The sequence below is a fragment of the Oncorhynchus mykiss genome, chromosome 11 (assembly GCF_057628025.1).
Source record: "Oncorhynchus mykiss isolate SJ-2025 chromosome 11, ASM5762802v1, whole genome shotgun sequence".
In the NCBI taxonomy this organism is placed as follows: Eukaryota; Metazoa; Chordata; class Actinopteri; order Salmoniformes; family Salmonidae; genus Oncorhynchus; species Oncorhynchus mykiss.
In genome coordinates, this window is record NC_143032.1 from 12127118 (window position 1) to 12140512 (window position 13395).

The 13395-nt window shown below is 41.7% G+C and overlaps 1 protein-coding gene across 1 annotated transcript in view; it reads right to left on the bottom strand.

The window, feature by feature from the left end:
- Positions 1-13395, bottom strand: part of LOC100136701 (sodium channel protein type 3 subunit alpha) — a 151917-nt gene that overhangs the window by 30801 nt on the left and 107721 nt on the right. Inside the window, exons 16-18 of the mRNA XM_036934870.2 lie at positions 10661-10784; positions 3368-3522; positions 168-341 (exon numbers count right to left, since the gene is read on the bottom strand). Coding sequence (XP_036790765.2) covers positions 168-341; positions 3368-3522; positions 10661-10784 — 453 coding nt within the window. The remainder of the gene's footprint in view (positions 1-167; positions 342-3367; positions 3523-10660; positions 10785-13395) is intronic.

Here is a 13395-nt window from a genome sequence, read left to right on the forward strand (position 1 = left end):
CATTGTCCAAGTCACAGAGCTTTCAGAATGCATGCGACAAACAGATCGATTGATCGCGTCTGACCAGATTATAAAACACAATCAAGTGAAGTGGGCCGCCGTTTTAGCAAATGACCTCATCGTCTCAACATCATGTCTGAGGGTTTGGAAATAAACATGGCACTTACATCCACAATCAGGAAATCCAGCCAGCACCAGTAGTTAGTGAAGTACTTCTTGAATCCGTATGCAATCCACTTGAGGAGCATCTCCAGAATGAAAATGTAGGTGAAGATCTTGTCGGCGTACTCCAGCACCACTTTGACCACTTTTCTCTGTTCGATGTAGATGTCCTCAAAGGCCTTCGAAAAGACACATGGGGAGACGAGCCATGATTAGGGCTTTTAAAATAGTCCATAGGCAATTAGTCTCATGCTGTAATTCTATGGAACGTCCCTAGTCTCGTAATCACTCGGCAATCAATCTTACCATAGCAATATTAATGCAGTATCTTAATGACATACATACTGACTGTGTGTATCAGTGTCTTATTCTAATCACTAGAAACTGGCAGTATGTATTGTTATGATGTGGGGCAAGGTTAGTGTTAGGACAGACACACTACCAGGATACACTTCCACACTCCATCCCCAGGTGGCAGCAGCAACTGGTTTAGATGCTGAGCCAAGCCTTTATTTGCACAGACATGCTGCCAATTAAGGTGATTGTCAGTCAGTGTCCCAGCTGGCATGGCTGTGAGGCTGCTGGCTTTGTTAGGTGGCAATTGAGTCTTTAGGTTAGGCATGCCTCCTTGTAGTTTTCTTTTTGTATGTTTACTTACGTCACCATCTGAACAAATAATAATCTGCTTGGACTGGCTGACAATGGGAGTCAAGACTGAGCTGGCCCTGGACCTGAGGTATAAGGTCTTCTGAGCACAAGCACTGAACACCTGGTCGCATATGCTTATGTCTCACATTTATGCACACATCAAATCAGGTTACAGACCATGTAGCTAGGCCTAAGATCCCTAGACATAATGAGTCAGGTTACAGACCATGTAGCTGGGCCTAAGACCCCTAGACATAATGAGTCAGGTTACAGACCATGTAGCTGGGCCTAAGACCCCTAGACATAATGAGGTAGGTTACAGACCATGTAGCTAGGCCTAAGACCCCTAGACATAATGAGTCAGGTTACAGACCATGTAGCTGGGCCTAAGACCCCTAGACATAACGAGTGCAGCAAACCCAGTAGGCTAGTTTCTGGTTTCGTAACAGTGTGTACCCATGAGGGAAGTCCACATGCTATTTTTACATGAAACCCTTTCAGTGATTTTATTTCACAACCGGAAAAATGATATATTTAAACAGTATGCATCAGTGTATAATAATTGATTGAGGCCTTTTGCATCACAGTTATTACTCAGATAATAAAGTTGAATGAGAACAACAAAGGGTCTTTACAGATGATAACATTTCTAGAATGAGGAACATTGAGTTGAAAAATGTCCAGTATTGTATAATGTACCGTACGCACATCCAATGACTTGTGGCTGCTGGGTACAAAAATAAACTCAGGAAATAATAGATACTCACACACTGATGAAAGCTCCCGTTGTTTAACGTTTCAAACCAAATGTCCTCGTCAGGCTTAACCCACATAAAAAAATGTGATGATATTTATAGATTCAACATAATAAGCAGGCGATACAGGCTGTGTCTTTAACTATACCTTCATCATAATACACACACATTGCACAGTAAAGCAACAGGAATATTCATCACTGTGTCAGTATCTATTCTTTATCATAATGACTAACATGCTGCACACATGGAATATGCCTCTGCATGCTTTTCTGTAGAAGAAGGAAAGTGCTATCAGAGGAAAATAAACAAAATGGAGTGCTTTTGCTGAGCAACAAGAGCACTCGCTAGCTAGACGCGTCGTCGTCATCGGAAACCTTTTGCTTTACTCTCATGAGGTATGCCGCCATGCACCCGAAATTAACGCCACGCAGGCTTAGCCTGCATACCCATCACCGGGCAATACCCAGGAGAAGGCCCACACTGACAGGGAAAGGCCCAGGAGAAACAATAATCTGCTTGGACAGAGATTGAGGAGTAGGAGGGTGGATGGAAAACGGGTTAGGGGTCGGGGCGGGGTGGAGGGAGAGGGGGGGGGGGGCAGGCACTGGTAGCACAGCTGAGGTTTGGGCACGCTCCGACCAATCCACTGCTAATTAGGAGGAGAGCGGAGAAGGCTTGACTAATCATTGATCTGACTCCTCTCAGCTGCATATCTGTTCATGCACTACATCACTGTGGAGGAGGAAATTGAGGACGATGAGGAGTGAAAGGGCCCAGGCAGATGCAATGAAAAGCTGCACCTCAACCAATCATTCCTTGTTTCTGTGTGCCCAATTTATTTGTTTTCAATGTTTTTATACTATATATATATATATATATATATATATATATATATCACAATTTGTCTTATCTCAATTTCGCCTGCTTGACATTCTCAGCTAGCTCTACTATGTTGGGCACTTCATGCCTGCCAACCTTGGTGTTAGATTGTAATAGCAGGTGAAAGAGTGATTGACCTTGTTTGTGAGCGGCATCCTGGAACAAATGGTCTTAGAGTTAGTCCTTGGAGGCTTGTAGGGTGCTGTCTAGGAAATACTGTACAAGGGCTCATGGAAATAACGCCCATCATAGTGTTAGTGTTATTACAACCTAAGGCCAAGGTTAGCACATCACAAAAGCTGATCAAGAGTCGGCCATCCATGTTAGCATCCTCCCGACATCAAATATGGGATTTTGAGCAGTCTATTGGCTAACCTATTTGATGAGATGATCTTATTATTATCTTATTAAATAGCCTGGATCTTAGAGTAAATCATTAACTGTGGAGACAAAGAGCAATGAAAAAAGAGATGAGGTAACAAACAACTTGTATGATCAGAGAGATTATTCCTAAGCATCACACACAGCCGGAAGCCTCTACTTACAGCATATAACACTCTTAGAAGAAGAAAAAGGTGCCATCTAGAACCAAAAAGGGTTATTTGGCAGTCCCCATTGGCGAACCCTTTGAAGGACCCTTTTGGTTCCAGGTAGAACCCTTTTGGTTCCAGGTTCCTTTCTACAGAGGGTTCTACATGGAACTAAAAATGGTTCTACCTGGAACCAAAAGGGTTCTCCTATGTTGACAGCGGAAGAACCCCTTTGGAACTGTCCTTGTTGGATATCTCTGTCATCCCCTGTTTCCCCCCCAGTCTCACCCCACACTGGGTGGCCTGGCCTGGCATATTGACCATTCAGCAGGCAGGGCCGACTGCCCGACCCGACCCCCGCCACCCCTACCCAGCATGCACGCTGCTTACCAGAGCGCCGCTGCTCAGCAGGATCATAAAAATGATGAAGGACTCGAACCAGCTGTGCTCCACGATCTGAAAGCAGGTCTTCCTCAACCGCCACCATGCCTGGCCCAGGCCCGCCGTGGTTTGGATGTCACAGCACTGGAAGTGGCGCACGCATACTGGGGGAGAGAGAGAGAGAAAAAGAAAGAGAGAGATAGACGGATAAAGAGAGACAGAAAAAGAGAATGACTACTACATTGTAGGTGTACAAATGGCTACTCTATTGACTGATCAGTGTTTTAAAGAGAGAGAGAGAATGGAAGTATTTGACAAGTGTACTGTAATGTCAATGTCTATTTTTTCCAATATGTATCCAAGGCCAACATTTTACCCATTCATTTAATGATTCAATTAGTATTTCTGCGAACTCATCTTAATACACATGAATACACAAGTAATGACAGGAAGTAGTGAACTTACAGAGATCATAGCCCATGTGAGTGCTAGCTAGCTAGCACACCTTAGCCTAGTGGTTAGAGCGTTGAACTAGTAACCGAAAGGTTGCAAGATTGAATCCCCGAGCTGACAAGGTAAAGATCTACCGCTCTGCCCCTGAACAAGGCAGTTAACCCACTGTTCCTAGGCTGTCATTGAAAATAAGAATTTGTTCTTAACTGACTTGCCTAATTTAAAAATGACTTTATACTAGCTCTCCAGCCTAGCCAGGAGGATAAGGACCGAGTGTCTTTGCTAATCTCGACTATGGTTTTGGAGCAACATATTCCCTGGTATCAATTACTCTTTAAAAGCTTTCCAGCCAGAACAATGGCTGAGGCTGGCTGCTATGAAATCGCATTTGAGCCGTCAACCCATAATGGCCGCAGAGTCGACCCAGCTCCTCCATAACCGTCATCTGAGCCCCCCGTCCAAATGAATTTATTGCCTGTAAACTTAATAATGATGGGATTATGGTAACGGACCACTTGCAACTCAATTTCTAACGATGATCCCAGGCTCTTTCTTGGAAACCGCGGACGTTTTAGCGCCCTGGCACTGACATCTGCCAAGCAATTAATGGCCATCAACAAGAAATCAAGAGGTTTTATTGACTTTGACAAGGCATTTACAGTTATCATCCGGTCGATATACGGTCAGACCTCGGAGTAGAGGCATTTCCTAAGGGATGTCTTTTTTTGTTTTGTTCTTTGAGAGTACAAATAATGTAAATATCCTGTGTTGAAATGCTGCTACCTCTTCTCTGAGTGTAAAACGCCATGAATTGCCCGCATAACCTTGTGCATGTTTGAGTACACGTCAGCTTGAGGGTGCTGGATAGAAACTTAACGCAGGGTCAAGACAGGCCTTCTTCTTACAGTTTGTCCGTTTAGCTCAGTTACTGTACAGTCTATTGATGGTCTGGAAATCGATACAGTTACTTATTTTGGAAGATATTAAGATATAGGTTTGTTTTATTTTGCTGGGCAGCATTAGCTAGCACTAGTCAGGTTTACCTGCGCCAAAATGCTGGTATTTTTCATCCTATAGCCTGTTCTCTCTCTTCTTTTTAAATAGTGAGCCAACATGTTTTCAGCACTTTCATTTCCATGATTGATCAAATACATTTTCTCATGCTCTCTCGTCTCTCTGCAGCAGACATATAGTGAGCAATATCAGCTTGCAATACATAAAGAATACATAAAGAATCATTTTAATTGTACGAATTTTGAGAATCTCAATACATATTGTATTGCAATACCTAAGTATTGTGATATTTCATTGTGAGCCCCCTGGAAATTTCCAGCCCTAGTAACGTCCCTCTAATGATTTAGTCCCTCGAGCTATCGTTAGAAAAGTCCAGAGAGTTGTGGTTTGTTAGGTTGGCGGCCATTTTGTATGAAAAACCATTAGTCATGGCGCGGAGACATGGAGACAAAACCAATGTGACATGAGCTTGCCCCAAGCGCATGCCTCAAATGTAAACAATGGTCCTCATGTATATAAAGTGCCTGCCCCCAGCCAAACTACAATGCTAGCGCTACCTCCTCTAGCTGTGAAACGACCCTGCTGAACCTGAACCTAAACTACTCCATGTTTCTTTCAACAGGGAGGCAACAGCCATGTAGCCTAGGTGTCAGTCTCTTTTTACTTTAACCAACTTTTGTTGAATGGTTAAATCCAGTAACAACAGCAACAACAATTATCACCATTTGACTTTATTCTGCTGTGCTATTCCTGTCTGGTGAAAAGCCCCACGCTAGGCTAGAGACAGAGGAATTGATAGGCAGCTGTAACGTCCCAGTACGTAGCTCCGGGATTGATCTGTTTTCATTTATTTTATGGCGGAACACCACCATTTTGTCTTTCTTACGCAACCCAGAACAGTGTGAAGTATGGCCATGTAACACCTCTTCATCTACTCTCCAGTGACAGTACTTCTGCTTCATCCCATTCCCATTTTGGGGAAGCACAGGAACATGTAGTGTTCTTAGTGTTGAAGGTGTAGATACACAATCACAACTTACTACATGCTTGTGTTGGGCTTAACTATACTATATTTAAGCAATAAGGCCTGAGGAGGTGTGGTATATGGCCAATATACCACAAATCCCAGAGGTTCCTTATTGCTATTATAAACTGGTTACCAATGTAAATAGAGCAGTACAAATAACTGTTGGGTCATACCTGTGGTATACGGGTGGTCTGATATACCACGGCTTTCAGCCAATCAGCATTCAGGGCTGGAACCACCCGGTTTATAAATGCCCTTTTGGGCTTTCCAGGGTGCACATGCTTCTGTGTTGGCACCACACCTAACAAACAGGCCGTGGCTAAGTCTACCGTGAGTATCATATGATTGATAATAAATCAGTGTCACTAAGAGCCTGCGGTACTGGTGGGATCAGAGTCCCGCCCACGTCCAAGGAACACAAATAGGTTTCCATGGTGAGGTAATCAAACCATTAGGTTTGCATTTAGGATATTATGACGTAACCTTAATAGAGTCCTGTGATTAGAACTATCCACCACCCACACCTTTGAGTTTACTAGCATTCTGAGGTAGTACTCTGAAAGGAATAGAGGGTTTCAGCCTCTACTATAGTCTACGTTATTAAAGTAGTGATGGTGCTCTGGTTGTTTTTCTACGGATACTTAGACTTCCTGTGTAATCGAAGGAACACGTACACATGGTAATATGATACCTCATACACAATTCACACTCTATTCAATGAATACCTATCAGTGTCAGCATTCAGGAAACACCTCTTGTTCATTGAACCCAGAAACACTTAGAATTAAAGTACTTCACAACCACAGTGTACGTGTAATCAAAGAGTGTGATCCCCTAATCAAATCTAGATTAAAAACACTGTACTTTTCAACAATTACCAGACCTTTAGTAATGATGTTACCGCTATAAAATAAACATGTCGAAAGCTTTTTAGAACAACCTCCAACGATGCTGACCGTTTCAATGTACACTCAGCCAATGCTGACTGTTTCAGTGTACAGAGAATTACCACGATTGTCTCGGAGGCATCACGTGATTGGTCCAGCGTACTAGGTTACCTCAGACGGTCTGAGGGGGTTGATTAGTTGGGACCAAATTGAATTCAGGGAGTCAGTCATCATCAAATTAACTAGAGTCCATTTTGTGCCTGACACGCCTTTTCAAATCTCTGCTGACACAGGACATTCAATTTAATGCGCCATTACCCTTTGAAATGTCACTTAATTGTTTAATGTTTTATATCAAATGGCCTCCACTTGAAGCAAAAGCCAACCATTTTGGATAGTCCCAAATAAATGTTTAGATTCGGGCTCACAGAGAGAGTGAGTCAAACCCTATACTAACATAAACTGTTAAAAATATACACATGTTTAGTTTGGACTGCAAAGTTATCATGACATACTACTATGCACATTTGAAGTATGATGGAAACACATTCATTGACGTGTTTGACATGTTTCTGTTCTGTTTCCATTTCCACACACAGTATACGGATGAACCTCAGGTCTAAATCTGATTTTTTTTCCCAAACAGTAGAAAATAATGCTGCTGATAATATTACATTAAATAATATTCCTTAAATGTGCTTACCTGTCTTTTACATGTCTTTACCTGTCTTTACCTGTCTTTACCTGTCTTTTACCTGTCTTTTCCTGTCTTTACCTGTCTTTACCTGTCTTTTACATGTCTTTACCTGTCTTTACCTGTCTTTACCTGTCTTTTACCTGTCTTTTCCTGTCTTTACCTGTCTTTACCTGTCTTTTACATGTCTTTACCTGTCTTTTACATGTCTTTACCTGTCTTTTACCTGACTTTTCCTGTCTTTACCTGTCTTTTACCTGTCTTTTCCTGTCTTTTACCTGTCTTTTCCTGTCTTTACCTGTCTTTACCTGTCTTTACCTGTCTTTTACCTGTCTTTTCCTGTCTTTACCTGTCTTTTACATGTCTTTACCTGTCTTTACCTGTCTTTTACCTGTCTTTTCCTGTCTTTACCTGTCTTTTACATGTCTTTTCCTGTCTTTACCTGTCTTTTACATGTCTTTACCTGTCTTTACCTGTCTTTACCTGTCTTTACCTGTCTTTTACATGTCTTTACATGTCTTTTCCTGTCTTTACCTGTCTTTTACATGTCTTTACCTGTCTTTACCTGTCTTTTACATGTCTTTACCTGTCTTTACCTGTCTTTACCTGTCTTTTACCTGTCTTTTCCTGTCTTTACCTGTCTTTTACATGTCTTTTCCTGTCTTTACCTGTCTTTTACATGTCTTTACCTGTCTTTACCTGTCTTTACCTGTCTTTTACATGTCTTTACCTGTCTTTACCTGTCTTTTACATGTCTTTACCTGTCTTTTACATGTCTTTACCTGTCTTTACCTGTCTTTTACATGTCTTTACCTGTCTTTTACATGTCTTTTCCTGTCTTTTACATGTCTTTACCTGTCTTTACCTGTCTTTTACCTGTCTTTTACATGTCTTTACCTGTCTTTACCTGTCTTTTACATGTCTTTACCTGTCTTTTACATGTCTTTACCTGTCTTTACCTGTCTTTACCTGTCTTTTACATGTCTTTACCTGTCTTTACCTGTCTTTTACATGTCTTTTCCTGTCTTTACCTGTCTTTTACATGTCTTTACCTGTCTTTACCTGTCTTTACCTGTCTTTTACATGTCTTTACCTGTCTTTACCTGTCTTTTACATGTCTTTACCTGTCTTTACCTGTCTTTTACATGTCTTTACCTGTCTTTTACATGTCTTTACCTGTCTTTACCTGTCTTTTACATGTCTTTACCTGTCTTTTACATGTCTTTTCCTGTCTTTTACATGTCTTTACCTGTCTTTACCTGTCTTTTACCTGTCTTTTACATGTCTTTACCTGTCTTTACCTGTCTTTTACATGTCTTTACCTGTCTTTTACATGTCTTTACCTGTCTTTACCTGTCTTTACCTGTCTTTTACATGTCTTTACCTGTCTTTACCTGTCTTTTACATGTCTTTTCCTGTCTTTACCTGTCTTTTACATGTCTTTACCTGTCTTTACCTGTCTTTTACATGTTTTTACCTGTCTTTACCTGTCTTTTACATGTCTTTACCTGTCTTTTACATGTCTTTACCTGTCTTTTACATGTTTTTACCTGTCTTTACCTGTCTTTTACATGTCTTTACCTGTCTTTACCTGTCTTTTACATGTCTTTACCTGTCTTTTACATGTCTTTACCTGTCTTTACCTGTCTTTTACATGTCTTTACCTGTCTTTTACATGTCTTTACCTGTCTTTACCTGTCTTTACCTGTCTTTTACATGTCTTTACCTGTCTTTACCTGTCTTTTACCTGTCTTTTCCTGTCTTTACCTGTCTTTTACATGTCTTTACCTGTCTTTACCTGTCTTTTACATGTTTTTACCTGTCTTTACCTGTCTTTTACATGTCTTTACCTGTCTTTACCTGTCTTTTACCTGTCTTTTCCTGTCTTTTACATGTCTTTACCTGTCTTTACATGTCTTTACCTGTCTTTACCTGTCTTTTACCTGTCTTTTCCTGTCTTTTACATGTCTTTACCTGTCTTTACATGTCTTTACCTGTCTTTTACCCGTCTTTTACCCGTCTTTACCTGTCTTTACCTGTCTTTACCTGTCTTTTACCCGTCTTTTACCCGTCTTTTACCCGTCTTTACCTGTCTTTTCCTGTCTTTTACATGTCTTTACCTGTCTTTTACCTGTCTTTTCCTGTCTTTTACATGTCTTTACCTGTCTTTACATGTCTTTACCTGTCTTTTACCCGTCTTTTACCCGTCTTTTACCCGTCTTTTACCCGTCTTTACCTGTCTTTACCTGTCTTTTACCTGTCTTTACCTGTCTTTACCTGTCTTTACCTGTCTTTTCATGTCTTTACCTGTCTTTTACCTGTCTTTTACCTGTCTTTTACCTGTCTTTACCTGTCTTTTACATGTCTTTACCTGTCTTTACCTGTCTTTACATGTCTTTACCTGTCTTTACCTGTCTTTTACCTGTCTTTTCATGTCTTTACCTGTCTTTTACCCGTCTTTTACCCGTCTTTTACCCGTCTTTACCTGTATTTTACCTGTCTTTACCTGTCTTTTACCTGTCTTTACCTGTCTTTTACCTGTCTTTTCCTGTCTTTTCCTGTCTTTTCCTGTCTTTACCTGTCTTTACCTGTCTTTTACCTGACTTTTACCTGTCTTTACCTGTCTTTTACCTGTCTTTTACCTGTCTTTTCCTGTCTTTTACATGTCTTTACCTGTCTTTACCTGTCTTTTACCTGTCTTTACCTGTCTTTACCTGTCTTTTACCTGACTTTTACATGTCTTTACCTGTCTTTTACCTGACTTTTACATGTCTTTACCTGTCTTTTACCTGTCTTTTCCTGTCTTTACCTGTCTTTTACATGTCTTTACCTGTCTTTACCTGTCTTTTACCTGACTTTTACATGTCTTTACCTGTCTTTACCTGTCTTTTACTTATGTACCATTGCAGTATACTGTATTATTAGTGCATGTATACAGCTGCATTACTGTTTATGCTTATACCTCTTGCGCCAGAGCTCCCTTGAAAAAGAGATTAGTATCTCTGCTACTGTACATAATGGCATGATGTACTTTAGCATGAATTACTACAGTACCCATAATGCTCTCTACCAGTTTCATTTTAGCAAAGATGTTCTAACGAAAACATAATGGTGTCCTCTCTCCTTATTGACACATGGTGTCATAAGTGGATTACGAAACCACGCCCCCTTACCAATAGAATCTCAAGGGGGACTCACCTGATTAAATAAAGGACGGATAAGCTTACCATCAGGGAAGCAGTTGTCAGGATCCATGGTCTCTTCGGCCATCTCCGAATACTCATCCTCTTCCTCCCCTGGCTTCCTCAGATCCACTGTGCTGCCCTCTGAAAGGCTGATGTCATCCTTTACCTGAGGAAAACAACCAATCAGAGCCATGTTAGATGAAAATATATATTTATATATTACCATTGATATATTGGTAATATAGTAGAAGGTGATCTGGTAGGTATGGAGAGAGAATTGTTCTGTCTTTTTCTCCATCTATGAAAACCATTCAGAAGGAAATAATGAATAACTACTACTGTCATGATGACGATTGTCTCTGGACATATTTGATTTTCACATTCTGGTGCGTATAAAGTCTGGGTATGTCTAATATGACATCTAACCTGGCATTTCCTTTGTGGCTTTTATCGTATTGTATTTTACAGCACATCTTAATCTGCAGCATTTGTTTCAATCTGATCTGGTAAATTTCGAGTCAAGCAATCAGAGATCTGGAGTGAGATTTATAGCATCAGCCTTTAATAGACAGACGATGTGTAGTAGGATGGATATTTAAAAACAAATTCAGGCAAAACCCAGAGACTGCATTGTTGAAAATGGACCGGTAAGGAAGCGTTTCACTGTTGTTTATGAAGCATGTGACAAATAACATTTGATTTGACTCTCTAGATTGGGATTAATTTGGATATCTGTTTACTCACAGATACACTATAAAAAGCTAGAGGTTGCCATGTTCACCTGTTAGTAAACACTGAGGCAATACAAGACCAATCTACTTGAAGACACTCTTCCAGTAACCGTGTGTGTGTGTGTGTGTGTGTGTGTGTGTGTGTGTGTGTGTGTGTGTGTTTGAGCATGTGTGTGTTTGAGCATGTGTTTGAGTGCATATCAGAGTGGGAATGTTGATGGAGATGATGAGTGAAGCCTAACGCCTCGAACACACCCACAGTGTCATTGGGCAAAATGGAACACAGCATCATCTGGATATGTACTGTACGCAACAAAACTTCAACATTCACCTTCTGCTACCATTTTTGTCAAGCCGTTTACACATACAATTTGATGCATATGTTCAATAAATCCAATGTACGCACAACACAGAATGCACTAAGGAGCAACAGAAAGAGCAAGAAAGGGGGGGAAGAGGGAGAGAGAGAGACAGAGAAGAGAGGGGGGAGATGGATTGAGAGAGAGAGACAGAGAAGAAAGGGGGGAAGAGGGAGAGAGAGAGACAGAGAAGAGAGGGAGGGAAGAGGGAGAGAGAGAGACAGAGAAGAGAGGGGGGGAAGAGGGAGAGAGAGAGACAGAGAAGAGAGGGGGGGAAGAGGGAGAGAGAGAGACAGAGAAGAGAGGGGGGGAAGAGGGAGAGAGAGAGACAGAGAAGAAAGGGGGGGAAGAGGGAGAGAGAGAGACAGAGAAGAGAGGGAGGGAAGAGGGAGAGAGAGAGACAGAGAAGAGAGGGGGGAGATGGATTGAGAGAGAGAGACAGAGAAGAAAGGGGGGGAAGAGGGAGAGAGAGAGACAGAGAAGAGAGGGGGGGAAGAGGGAGAGAGAGAGACAGAGAAGAGAGGGGGGGAAGAGGGAGAGAGAGAGACAGAGACAGAGAAGAGAGGGGGGGAAGAGGGAGAGAGAGAGACAGAGAAGAAAGGGGGGAAGAGGGAGAGAGAGAGACAGAGAAGAGAGGGGGGGAAGAGGGAGAGAGAGAGACAGAGAAGAGAGGGGGGAGATGGATTGAGAGAGGGAGACAGAGAAGAGAGGGGGGAGATGGATTGAGAGAGAGAGACAGAGAAGAAAGGGGGGAAGAGGGAGAGAGAGAGACAGAGAAGAGAGGGGGCGGGCGATGGATTGAGAGAGAGAGACAGAGAAGAGAGGGGGGAGATGGATTGAGAGAGAGAGACAGAGAAGAGAGGGGGGTGATGGATTGAGAGAGAGAGACAGAGAAGAGAGGGGGGGGGGCGGTGGATAGAGAGAGAGAGGAACCTTAAGACAAAGCAGATCTCTCTTGACAAGTGGCCGCTGTGCCTTACTCTCTTAGAGACTAACTGTTGAAATGCGTCCTGTCTGACGACACCTCTCTACTGAGGAGAAGGAATCATCCGTAAGCAACCTTCACAAACCACATCTGACCAGATACAAAGGCACAGGATGCGAGGAGCAGGAAAAAAGCCCTTCTTTACTTCAAAGGCTCGTGTTTTACCAAGCTGAAACATCTCAATTTACTGTACGAGGCCAACAACAAAGACGTGAGCCCCTGACACGGATCTTCTCCTGAAAGTAGAGACCATTTTACCTCCATAAGGATAATGATGATGGGTTGTATTTACATGTATACAATGCCGGATTGCACTTCTTTTCAATATGTCTCAGTGCAATACATTGTTGTAAGGGTAACTCACATGATAAAACAATCCCAAATGTAGGGAAAATTATGAATAGTTGGACAATATATATTTTTTTAAACCTGTATTTTACTATTGAATACTATTGAACACACACGTAAACTTTTCCAACAGGTTTTCAGTCTTCAACAGTGTGTGACTTATATACAGGATCTATTTATTTTCTATATGGGTCTAATCCTGAATGCTGATTGGTTAAAACCACATCCCAGCCAGTGGTTTTCCATTCCATTCTATGCACTTGGAAAAATAATGGATCTACTTTTGAACTACCTATTTGCACCGGGACTCTGTGGACTGCTTGCGGTGTATCGCAGTGTCTGAGGTAAGGTGAC